The sequence below is a fragment of the Coregonus lavaretus genome, assembly GCF_964263955.1.
Source record: "Coregonus lavaretus genome assembly, chromosome: 39".
In the NCBI taxonomy this organism is placed as follows: Eukaryota; Metazoa; Chordata; class Actinopteri; order Salmoniformes; family Salmonidae; genus Coregonus; species Coregonus lavaretus.
This window is the reverse complement of record NC_140026.1, coordinates 22,243,897-22,256,114: the sequence shown is the minus strand read 5'-3', so window position 1 is coordinate 22,256,114 and position 12,218 is coordinate 22,243,897. Positions and strand designations below refer to the sequence as shown.

Sequence of the window (12,218 nt, the reverse complement as noted above, 5' to 3'; positions counted from 1 at the left end):
CCTGGGACCACCCATACGTAAAAATGTATGCACACATGACTGTAAGTTGCTTTGGATAAAAGTGTCTGCTAAATGGCATATTATATTATGAAAAATGCTTGTTATGATGCATGTATCTCCCTGCCCCTCTTCCTCCCCACCTGACATTGTAATGACACAAGGACTCCAACCATCTCTTTCAGCACACACAAAGACAAGGCAGAGCAGGAATAAACACATTCGATAGACATTGCTCTTGCAAACTAGTCACCACCAGACGATACGAAAGGAAATCATTTTGCGCATGAACGAAACATGCCATCGTGTCTGCCTCTGGCAAATGGAAGGGGAAAGTTATATTCAGAGCTTCTGAGAAGAAAATAAAATTGTTCTGTACTTTTCAAAACCTAAAATAGACGAAGAATAGAATTTCTGAGCGGCTGTACATTATGTGAGGTTGGGCAATTTCCTGCTCTGCAGCTTGCCGTTGCACAGCTGGAGGTCCGGCGCACTTCCATCCTACACCACCCTCTCCTTCGACCAAAGAAAGAGCGAGAGAGAGCAGTCTTTTCTCTTTCTTCCCCCCCATCCCCTTTATAATAGGTCCAAGATAGGCACCAGGGGCTGAGTGAAAAGACTGCTGTTTATATATAACCTGGGTTGGAGTGAGACCGACTCACCCTGCCGCCTTGGACTCTGGCCTCGTCCATTGAACAGCCTTAACTATCCTGAAAGTACTGAACCTTTATGGAGTCGTCTTTGACTGAAGAAACTTGGGGTCATTTTTCAAAAGAGCCAAACACAAAATTATTCAGCTTGCTGGGCTAGATCTGGCTTTGTCTGGTTTATACCTCTTTCGAAGAGCTATGTTCTGTGGGTAACATTTTGATTTTAGTTTGGTCAAACTGACTGTGACGGATGAGGTGTTATTGATATAAATATTTTTCCCATTTGAAGCACCTTTTCCCTATTGTCCCTTTCATTCTTTATTTCTGTCTCATATACACACAAACACACACCTACAGTTATTTCCTAAAAGTCTCTTCCAATCTGTGCTTATAGCTACGTCCATTATGTCTTTGACCTCGGCAACGGCCCGTCGCTGATGAAGGGTAACTCGGACAAGCCGCTCAACGACAACCAGTGGCACAACGTGGTGGTCTCCCGGGATGCCAACAATGTGCACACGCTCAAGATCGACTCCCGCACCGTCACCCAGCACTCCAATGGAGCCCGCAACCTGGACCTCAAAGGTAGGGGGCTCTATTCTATATCCCCTTTTCTGTAGGCTACTACTGTAGCTGATGGGTCCTCCGTGGCTCATTGACCTTTCTACTACTATCGTCATTGCTGTCACTATTAGTACTACAACAACTCCTACATAAAATATACTATATAATACTATATATAAATACTATTAGCAGCAATATGCGATTGCTACACCCAAATGTTTTATTTTGAATTAATGATATATACCTATTGATTCTTGGAGAATATAACTTATAAATGCCTGTCGTACCCCATCAGAACCCAACATATAAGCTTGTTTTACTCCACTGTTTGTAAACAATTTGATTTCATGGATGGTCAGTCCTTGCATTCATAGCCCCGTCTATGAATTTGAGAGTGGTTATATTTCTCCGGCCCCATTCCTCAGCTGTTTATGAAAACTGTGGCGGTGTGTCTACTTTGTTATTGTTTTAAATGCAGATTGCCCCTTTAAACAGCTGAAGCAAGCATATTTGTGTGTGAGTGCATTTGGAGTTTAACAATGTTGATCAATCTCTGTAGACTTTTTGGGAAGGTTTTAGACGTCATATAAGGATGGCTCTTTAAAACATGTTTCAGAAACTTTGATGACTGGTAAGGATTTTTTAAACCTCCCGCTTTGAGCTGGAAGTTTCAATGTGTACCTCATACATGAATAATCTATGACCAGAATTACTGTCAGTTAGCCACGAAATCCCTAGTTTGAAAGCGACTGTTTTCTGGAACCTTTGCGGTGCCATTTCCGCAAAGGTTCCACAAAGGCTCCTAGCAATTCAAGTTCAAGCCAATGAGCTTTAGCCCCTTGTCATTTGAGTGACAGCTGGCAAGATTCACACGGAGCAGAGTGAGAGCAATGACATGGTGCACATATCTGCACCTATACAGGTAACCTACTGGTTAAGAGTGGTGGGCCAGTAACCGAAAGGTTGCTGGTTCAAATCCCAGAGACAACTAGGTGAAAAATATGTCTGTACCCTTGAGCAAGGCACTTAACTCTAATTGCCCCTTGATTAAATGATAACTTTTGTACTCCATTTCTAATACTGTTCCTCTTAATAGAACAAGAGACAAAAGTGCTCTCTGTGACTTTCAAACGTTTATTCACCAAGGGTATCATAAGCAAATGCACCAAATCTGAATGTTACAGAAAGCTCTAATATACTTTCCCACCCAGCACATGACTCCCGCACAACTCGCAATTTTCCATAGCTGTCCAGTACACGACACATACCGCACAAAGGAGTGATTTGCTGCTGATTCCTCATCGCTTCAGGCACTAGAGGCTCAGCTCAAGGCCGAATTCTTCTTTCTTGTATCCACTCAAAGTCCATTACATTCACATGCTTATACACATGACGTTTCCCATTACGTCTAAGTTACATTTCTAAATACTAATAAACGCAATATGATCAACTAGACAAATTACACAATATGAATACATGAATGGACACATGAAACATAAATATACTTGATTACCTGAATAGGCTTTACAAAACGCAACCTGTAATCAAAATGAAATAAAATGTTATTTGTCACATGCTTCGTAAACAACAGGTGTAGACTAACAGTGACATGCTTACTTACGGGCCCTTCCCAACAATGCAGAGAGAAAAAAGAGAAATCATAAAAAAATTATAACACTAGGAATAAATACACAATGAGTAACGAAAACTTGGCTATATACACAGGGTACCAGTACCGAGTCGATGTGCAGGGGTACGAGGTAATTGAGGTAGATATGTACATATACTGTAGGTAGGGATAAAGTGACTAGGCAACAGGATAGATAATAAACACTAGCAGCAGTCAAAAGAGGTAGTGTAAAAAGGGTGAATGCGGATAGTTAACCAATAGCTACCTGGACTAACTATTTAGCAGTCTTATAGCTTGAGGGTAGAATCTGTTCAGGGTCCTGTTGGTTCCAGACTTGCTGCATCGGTACCGCTTGTCGTGCGGTAGCAGATAGAACAGTCTAGGAGTCTTTCACAACTTTTTGGGCCTTCCTCTGACACCGCCTGGTATAGAGGTCCTGGAAGGCAGGGAGCTCGGCCCCAGTGACGTACTGGGACGTACGCATTACCCTCTGTAGCACCTTGCAGTTGGATACCAAGCAGTTGTCATACAAGATGATCTCAATGGTGCAGCTGCAGAAAGTCTTTATGACTGTATTGGTGTGTGTGGACCATGATAATTCCTTAGTGATATGTACGTACGGTCACTGTGGGGAAGATGTTGTCGATGCACTTATTAAGTCGCTCTGGCTAAGAGCGTCTGCTAAATGACTAAAATCACAAATGTAAAAATGTATATGTGACAGTACGCAATTTCTGGGCACCGTAAGTGCTACTTTCAGAACTACGTTACTGGCTAAAAAGTATACAAATGTACCAGAGAATCTCTTTAATCAAGTCAATATTGGGCACATAGCTCCAATATCCCCTCATTTGGGCCTTCTGTCTTTAGTTCTCTCTAGCTTTCAGTGAGTTACTCAGGGATTCTACTTTGTTTTAAGTGGTGTTCCCGTGGCATGCACAGTCTGAAATATTCAACCATGTTGGCAGAGAATGCTCACTGAGACAACCAGCTGTGTCTTATGAAAGAAAGATCCCCATAGAGTAATGTCAAGACTCAGCTGTCTTCTCACTCACTCAGCCGGTACTTTAACATGGATATGACTCGTGGTTGTCACTCAGTGACATGTCTTTCATGTACTGTCACGCAACGATAAGTAGAAAAGTCTCAAAGTGCTGCAAAGTTGCTGACTATCTCATGGTCTACAGTAAAGTCCTGGTGTGTGTGTACCTGTATGCTCCCTTTGTGTATGCGTAAGACTGTACAAATGTCCGTACGTGCGCACTGTTAGTTATTCATTTTTATTCTATTTGTTCAGCTTTCAAATGTATGCCAGCTCAGGAGGCTTCGGGCTGCGTTCAGGTTAGGCAGAGTAGTGAAACCTACTCCCGGTGCCAAGAGCAAATCTGCCTGCCAGACAAGTGGACAAGAGGCATTTTCACATTAAGTATAAAGAAAAAGAGCACAATAGAAGTTGAAACGCTTAAAACAAAAATTAAGACATTCAGGAATTCAGTGTGTCATACATGTATTCTTATTTATTTTTATTTAACCTTTATTTAACCAGGTAAGCCAGTTGAGAACAAGTTCTCATTTACAACTGCGACCTGGCCAAGATAAAGCAAAGCAGTGCGATAAAAACAACAACACAGAGTTACATATGGGGTAAACAAAACATAAAGTCAAAAATACAACAGAAAATATATATACAGCGTGTGCGAATGTAGTAAGTTATGGAGGTAAGGCAATAAATAGGCCATAGTGCAAAATAATTACAATGTAGTATTAACACTGGAATGATAGATGTGCAAAAGATGATGTGCAAATAGAGATACTGGGGTGCAAATTAGCAAAATAAATAACAATATGGGGATGAGGTAGTTGGGTGGGCTAATTTCAGAATGGCTGTGTACAGGTGCAGTGATCGGTAAGCTGCTCTGACAACTGATGCCTAAGGTTAGTGAGGGAGATTAGTCTCCAGCTCAAAGGTCTCAATAATTCTGCATTTCCCAATGAATTTTTTTCTCTTTTTTTTCTACAGTAACTATTAACAGTTTAACAGGGGATGTTATTACAGTACACGATTTTTCCACTTTGAGCATTAAACAAAGTCAGATCTTAAAGGTTTGACCAATCCATTTTGACCAAATCTGTAGTCTCAGAGAAGAGGTCAGCCTCTCCATCACATAGATCTCATTTATTACATCTATCCAATCATCTGCCACGGGCACCTCCAATTGTAGCCATTTTTTCTTACTTGCTAGTAGGAGTAACCCAATCAAATGTTTGTCTAAAGCGTCCCTGAGATCAAATGTAATGACCTCACCTCTGCATGGGACATCAACCTTAAATATGGCTTCCATGCATTTATGCGCATTCTGCCAATATGGGACAAGCTGAGGGCATTCCCAAAATATGTGGTAATGGTTTGCCTCATTAGAGCTACATAATCTCCAACATCCCATTCCATTACCCTGATGTCTTTTCTGCTGAGGAGTGGTGAAGAATCGCATAATATTTTCCATCCAAATTCCCTCCAAGGCAATAAGCTTGTTAATTTCAATTGTGATTGGCATAAGGTTTCCCACTCCTCCACAGACATTACCACGATCCCCTCCCTTTCCCATTTCTCTTTTATGTATAGTGTATTTTCAGATTTGGACTTTAAGAAGCCATTGAATAGTCTAGAGATAATTTTGCTGCATGGTTCAGATATCTCTAGAAATCTTGACCTTCTAATCCTTGGCTCTCTTGTTGCCCAACCTTTAAACCGATTATCTATTCTATTGGGAGCCAAATCGATATCATAGGACACAATCTTAGCATTTTCTCTGAATCTTTCAAATGATACTTCATGCCAAATCTTCAAAGGTAAATTGATCCAGGGATTCTCTTTAACTATGAGGTTATCTATCAACTTCCTGTCTGCTATCATAGCCTGTATTGGCACTCCCCTGGTAGTTTCACACTCAATTTCCTCCCACCTTGCTGTGTAGATTGGGTTGCACCAGAAAACCAGTGGCCTTATCTGTGCTGCATAATAGTATTATCTTAGACTGGGAGAACCATTCCTCAATTCCCTTTTTATAACTGCAAGGTTTTATGTCTGATTCTAGGCTGTTTCCTTTGCCATATGTATCTAGAGATGAACTTGTCCCACTCCGTGAATTGCTGCACAGGCACCTCTACAGGGAGAGTCTGGAAGAGATATAGTAAACGTGGTAATATATTCATCTCAACGGACTCAATCCTCCCACTCATGCTAAGGAAGGGGATAAGGACCCATCTTAGGACATCTGCTGATTTTGGAATTCAGAGGCCTGTAGTTAACGATTGACAGTTTTGCAATGTCTTTAGGTAAGTGAACTCCAAGATATTTCATAGACTCTGCATCCCATTTCAGACCATACTTGTCCCTGATGTCCGCCAGGGGGTTGTATTTGAACTAAATAACCTAAGATTTCTGTACATTCAGTTTATAACCTGAGAGGGACCAATACACTTCCAGAAGTGACATCAGTTCTGGGAATGATTGTTAGGTTATCCCAGAAAACTCCCGTCATATCTATCCCTTTGATGCTATTATTTTGTCTAATCCATTGATTCAGGGGTTCTATAAATAGGGTGAAGAGAAAGTGGGACACAGGGCATCCCTGTCTACATCCCTGTTCTAATGTAAATTAGTTTGAGAGGTCAACATTGATTTTAATTATTGTTAATAGTCTATCATATAATGCCTGAAACGCTTTAATAATGTCCTCATGGAATCTAAATCTACATAAGACCTTATAGAGGGAGGCCCATCTGACAGAATCGAAGGCCTTCCCAGCATCCAGGCCAAATAGAATGTCTTCTATCTTATTCTCTTGGATATGTCTCATAATGTGGAGTGTTCGTCTAATACTATCCTGAGTCTGTCTTTGTCGGATAAAGCCTGTCTGGTCTAAGTGAATGAGCTCTGGTAAGATATCTTTTCTATTCTGGCTAGAATAGATTTACTGTATATATACTGAACAAAAATATAAACACAACATGCAACAATTTCAAAGGAAAACAGTCAATTGAAATGAATTCATTAAGCCCTAATCGATGGATTTCACATGACTGGCAATACAGATATGCATCTGTTGGTCACAGATACCTTAAAAAAAAGGTAGTGGCGTGGATCAGAAAACCAGTCAGTATCTGGTGTGACCACCATTTGCCTCATGCAGTGCGACACATCTCCTTCGCATAGAGTTGATCAGGTTGTTGATTTTGGCCTGTGGAATGTTGTCCTACTCATCTTCAATGGCTGTGCGAAGTTGCTGGATATTGGCTGAAACATGATGTGATGGCGGTGGATGAATGGCACAACAATGGGCCTCCGGATCACTGTGCATTCAAATTGCCTTCAATAAAATGCAATTGTGTTTGTTGTCTGTAGCTTATGCCTGCCCATACCATAACCCCACCACCACCATGGGGCACTCTGTTCACAACGTCGACATCAGCAAACCGCTCGCCCACACAATCCCATACACGTGGTCGGCGGTTGTGAGGGTGGTTGGACGTACTGCCAAATTCTCGAAAACGATGTTGGATGTGGCTTATGGTAGAGAAATTAACATTCAATTCTATGGCAACAGCTCTGGCGGACATTCCTGCAGTCAGCATTCCAATTGCACACTCTTGATATGCCACACCTGTCAGGTGGATGGATTATCTTGGCAAAGGAGAAATGTACAACAGGGATGTAAACAAATTTGTGCACAAAATTTGAGAGAAATAAGCTTCTTGTGCGAATGGAAAATTTCTGGGATCTTTTATTTCAGCTCATGAATCATGGGACCAACACTTTACTTTTTGTGTTTATGTTTTTGTTCAGTGTAGTTTGTAATCCAAGTTTAGGACCGAGATTGGCCTGTATTTTCAACAATGTAGTCTATCTTTCCCTTCTTTCAGTATAACTGAAATGATGGCCTGTATCCAAGAGGAGGGGATCTCACCTTTCTGAAATGCCCAGTTACAGGCCGCAAGTAAACTTGGGATAATCTGCTCTCTAAATGATTTATACCATTCAGAGGTGAAACCATCTGTACCCAGGGATTTGTTTGCTTTTAGTCTAGTAATAGCTGTGTTAAATTCCTCTGTGGTAATTTCAGAGACTAGCAACCCGTTCTGTTCCTCAGTGATGGTAGGTAAATTCAGTCAGTTAAAAAATGTGTCTATCTGTAAATCATTGTCAAAAGTATGGTTGGAAGTATAGGTTTCTGTAAAACATTTCAAAGCTCTGTTGTATCCTTCTACGTTATGTTGAAATATTTTGGTTTGGGGGTTGCTTATCTTATAGATAGTATTATCTGCTTGTTGTTTTCGCAATCTATAGGCTAACAGTTTTATAGACTTACTGCCTACTTAGTACCCCTGTTTGAGGAATAGGAGCTTCTTCTGTATTTCTTGTGATTACATTTCATCTATTTCATTCTTGATCTTTTGAAATTCTTGTTTCACATTGGGATCTGAAGTGTTCTTATGATACCTTTAGACATGTCTCTATTTGTAATTATTCTGGAGGTTAGACGGTGAAAAACAAAATACCACTGGTACACTTGACTTTCATCAGAGATATGACAACGACTATCACAATCACTTTTCAGAGAGAAGCCTCTTTTTCTTCCACCGACGTGGTAAAAACCTCTGACTGGGGTAAATCCTCTTTAATATAATAGCTCTGGATAAAAGGCACTTAAGTGTGATCGTGTGTCCCATTGTTACGGCTCAGAAGATTGGGGGCAGCAGTAATTGCACTCCAGATGAGAAGAAAGTCGAAGTTCTCCAATGTGGTATTCAGACTCAGAGAGTGAGGCGGGCCCAGCTTAGGAGAGAGGAGACGCAAGCGCTCCCTCTGACGTGGAAGAAAAATATGGGTGGGGTGAGGGAGGGAGGGAGGGAGGGAGGGAGAGAGGGAGGGGTGGAGGAAGATGGGTGCATCTTTCGTCTCCCTTAGTGGTGTCTGATGTCATCGGCAGGAATGTGGGGACTTGTTGGTGACTCATTCACTTTTATGTCTCTGTGATAACCTTGAGTTTGGGACAGGAGGGGGGCTAAGGAAGCAGAGGGGCCCTCCCAAGTGTACGGGCGGATCTGAGAAGTCAAAAGATCAAAAAGCAAACCTAGGCTTGTTCAAGGCATGGTTTATTGATGGGGTACGTCCTTCTCTCTCTGCCAGTACCTTCATCTACAGTACATGGATTACTGGTGCAATGGGCTGTATTAATCATGAGTTGGGTGGTTTTAGAGGACTGGCACAGTGCCAGGTAGAATGGGGAGGATAGTGAGCACACATACCTCTGGATGTAGTTGATAAGAGGGAAGAATCTGGAGTCACATGGATAGAGAACAGGTATAAGTAGGGAGGGCTTTCTATAGCAAGCAGCCTGATTTGCATGCATATAGATCTCAAAGTATGCGATCAGACTTGTAGATGAAACACTCTCATCCCCACAGTCATATCCATGCTCCTTTTGCTGCCCCAATGATCTACTAAAATGACAAAATGATATACTTTATCTCTGTCTTTTGGATGGAGTTTGTCAAAAAAGCTATTCATGATTGGTGACTATCTATGACAGAGTGACAGCTGTCAGTCAAGAGGCAGACTTGTGACAGAAGAGAGCCAGGGAGGAAAAACAAGATGAGGGTCAGAAGATAAGAGATACTCACAGCCTCAAACTGGGGAAGAGTATCTCAATAGTCTAAAATAGATTACTCTGTCTCGTCGCCTTCAACTGCACTGACCTGACAACACAGGAAGGGTGTAAGCAACATGGTTTTCACCTCTCCTGTCCTTTCAGATCAGTGCATATGAAGTCGAGGAGGAGAGGAAGACTTGAGATTCAGTATGGGCATATAAATGGCCGTCACAAACAAAGCATGTGTCGTCAACAAGCCTCTCTGCCTCCCACTAAAGACCCTATGTCGCTAACAGTCTTATTTGCATATTGGAAAATGTGTGAAATTACCTACGTCCAATTGAACTATTTGTCTATGTAAAGCAGGGGTGCCAAACTCATTCCACGGAGGGCCGAGTGTCTGCGGGTTTTAGTTTTTTCCTTTCAATTAAGACCCAGACAACTAGTTGAGGGGAGTTCCTTACTAATTAGTGACCTTAATTCATCAAGGATTCATCAATCAAGTACAAGGATGGGATGAAAACCTGCAGACACTTGGCCCTCTGTGGAATGAGTTCGACACGTGCCGTAAAGGAAACAGAAGGCTTGGCAATTTGTGAAGACAAGGAGGGGCAGCCATTTTCCCTTTTCATTGCCAAGCGACATGGTGGGTCTTCTTTGGCTCACCGGCGCTAGCCGAGGCGTTACTATAAACACTGAATCCACACGCCTGTAGAAAGCATGGCACTTCCCTCTCACTAGCATTAATCTAGCATTAAGCTTTGTGTGTTGTTTTATTCTTATTTTTCTTCCGGGCCTTTATATTTGTCTGCTGTGCTCCAGCCTGCAGCGGATAGAGGCTGCGCTGGTGGGAAGAGAAATCAGTGTAAATCTTGTTTCGGAGGACCGTTACTAGGGAGTGATGTCTATATCCACAATCCCCTAGTCTAATTGTACATTCAGACGGTTTTCTGAAGTCCTCGCCCAATTCCCAGACCGAGACGTTGGCAACTCCCATCTCTACCATCACATCTCTATCCAATACACAGACATGGACACATGAAGAGCAGAACATCTGCAGAGACACACACGCATGCCCCACACATGCACGAATGCACCAACTCTCTCTCACATATAGAGTGAGGGAAAAAAGTATTTGCTTCCCTGCTGATTTTGTACGTTTGCCCACTGACAAAGACATGATCAGTCTATAATTTTAATGGTGGCTCAAGAAGAAGCACATTAAGGTCCTGGAGTGGCCTAGCCAGTCTCCAGACCTTAATCCCATAGAAAATCTGTGGAGGGAGCTGAAGGTTCGAGTTGCCAAACGTCAGAATCGAAACCTTAATGACTTGGAGAAGATCTGCAAAGAGGAGTGGGACAAAATCCCTCCTGAGATGTGTGCAAACCTGGTGGCCAACTACAAGAAACGTCTGACCTCTGTGATTGCCAACAAGGGTTTTGCCACCAAGTACTAAGTCAAGTTTTGTAGAGGGGTCAAATACTTATTTCCCTCATTAAAATGAAAATTAATTTATAACATTTTTGACATGTTTTTCTGGATTTTTTTGGTTGTTATTCTGTCTCTCACTGTTCAAATAAACCTACCATTAAAATTATAGACTGATCATTTCTTTGTCAGTGGGCAAACGTACAAAATCAGCAGGGGATCAAATACTTTTTTCCCTCACTGTATACAACCAATATGGAGTCCCACAGGAGAGGGGAAGTGGATCCTGTTTTGTTTCTTATATGTGGCAGCAGCGGCAGTGGTGATTGCACAGTCACCAAGGAACAGATGTTGAAGAAACACAGATGTAGGATGAAGCGAGCACTGTCTTTGTGTATGAAAGCCTGAAGAGCACAATGTAAAATGGATACCTGGCTCACATCAATAGTGTTAGCCTTCAAGGCCATAGAATCAGTGGGTTATCACTATTACCATTGTTAGCTTTGAGGTTAGTGCCAATAACATGCATTTTAGCTACTTTTATCCACAATATTCTTATATTTCTAAATCCCATATGTGTTGTAGCCTACTCTTCTGTTTTTTTCTCATGCCATACTTTATTGGCTACTGCACATACCAGGTTTTCGCTTCAACCCCAACCCCAGTTTAGTTTGTAACTAAACTGATTCAGTTTATCAACCAGCTAATTATTAGAACCAGTTAGAATTTAGTGTGCTAGATTAGGGTTGGAGCGAAAACCTACAGGAAGGTAGCTCTCCAGGACCAGGGTTGGGTAGCCCTGGCCTACAGTGAGGGAAAAAAGTATTTGATCCCCTGCTGATTTTGTACGTTTGCCCACTGACAAAGACATGATCAGTCTATAATTTTAATGGTAGGTTTATTTGAACATTGAGAGACAGAATAACAACAACAAAATCCAGAAAAACGCATGTCAAAAATGTTAGAAATTCATTTGCATTTTAATGAGGGAAATAAGTAGTGCTAGCTGTGCCACTAGATATCCTGGTTCGAATCCAGGCTCTGTCGTAGCCGGCCGCGACCGGGAGACCCATGGGGCGGTGCACAATTGGCCCAGCGTCGTCCTGGGTAGGGGAGGGAATGGCCGGCAGGGATGTAGCTCAGTTGGTAGAGCATGGCGTTTGCAACGCCAGGGTTGTGGGTTCGATTCCCACGGGGGGCCAGTATAAAAAAAAGAAAATTAAAAAAAGAATGTAAGTCGCTCTGGATAAGAGCGTCTGCTAAATGACCAAAACAATTTAAAATAAAATAACAAT

General features: G+C 41.9%; 1 protein-coding gene across 5 annotated transcripts in view; it reads left to right on the top strand.

Moving 5' to 3' along the window:
• Window positions 1-12,218, top strand: part of nrxn2b (neurexin 2b) — an 863,757-nt gene that overhangs the window by 440,139 nt on the left and 411,400 nt on the right. For all 5 annotated transcript variants that reach the window (XM_084156410.1, XM_084156411.1, XM_084156413.1 and 2 more), the window contains one exon: window positions 1,042-1,232. In XM_084156410.1, coding sequence (XP_084012536.1) covers window positions 1,042-1,232 — 191 coding nt within the window. The remainder of the gene's footprint in view (window positions 1-1,041; window positions 1,233-12,218) is intronic.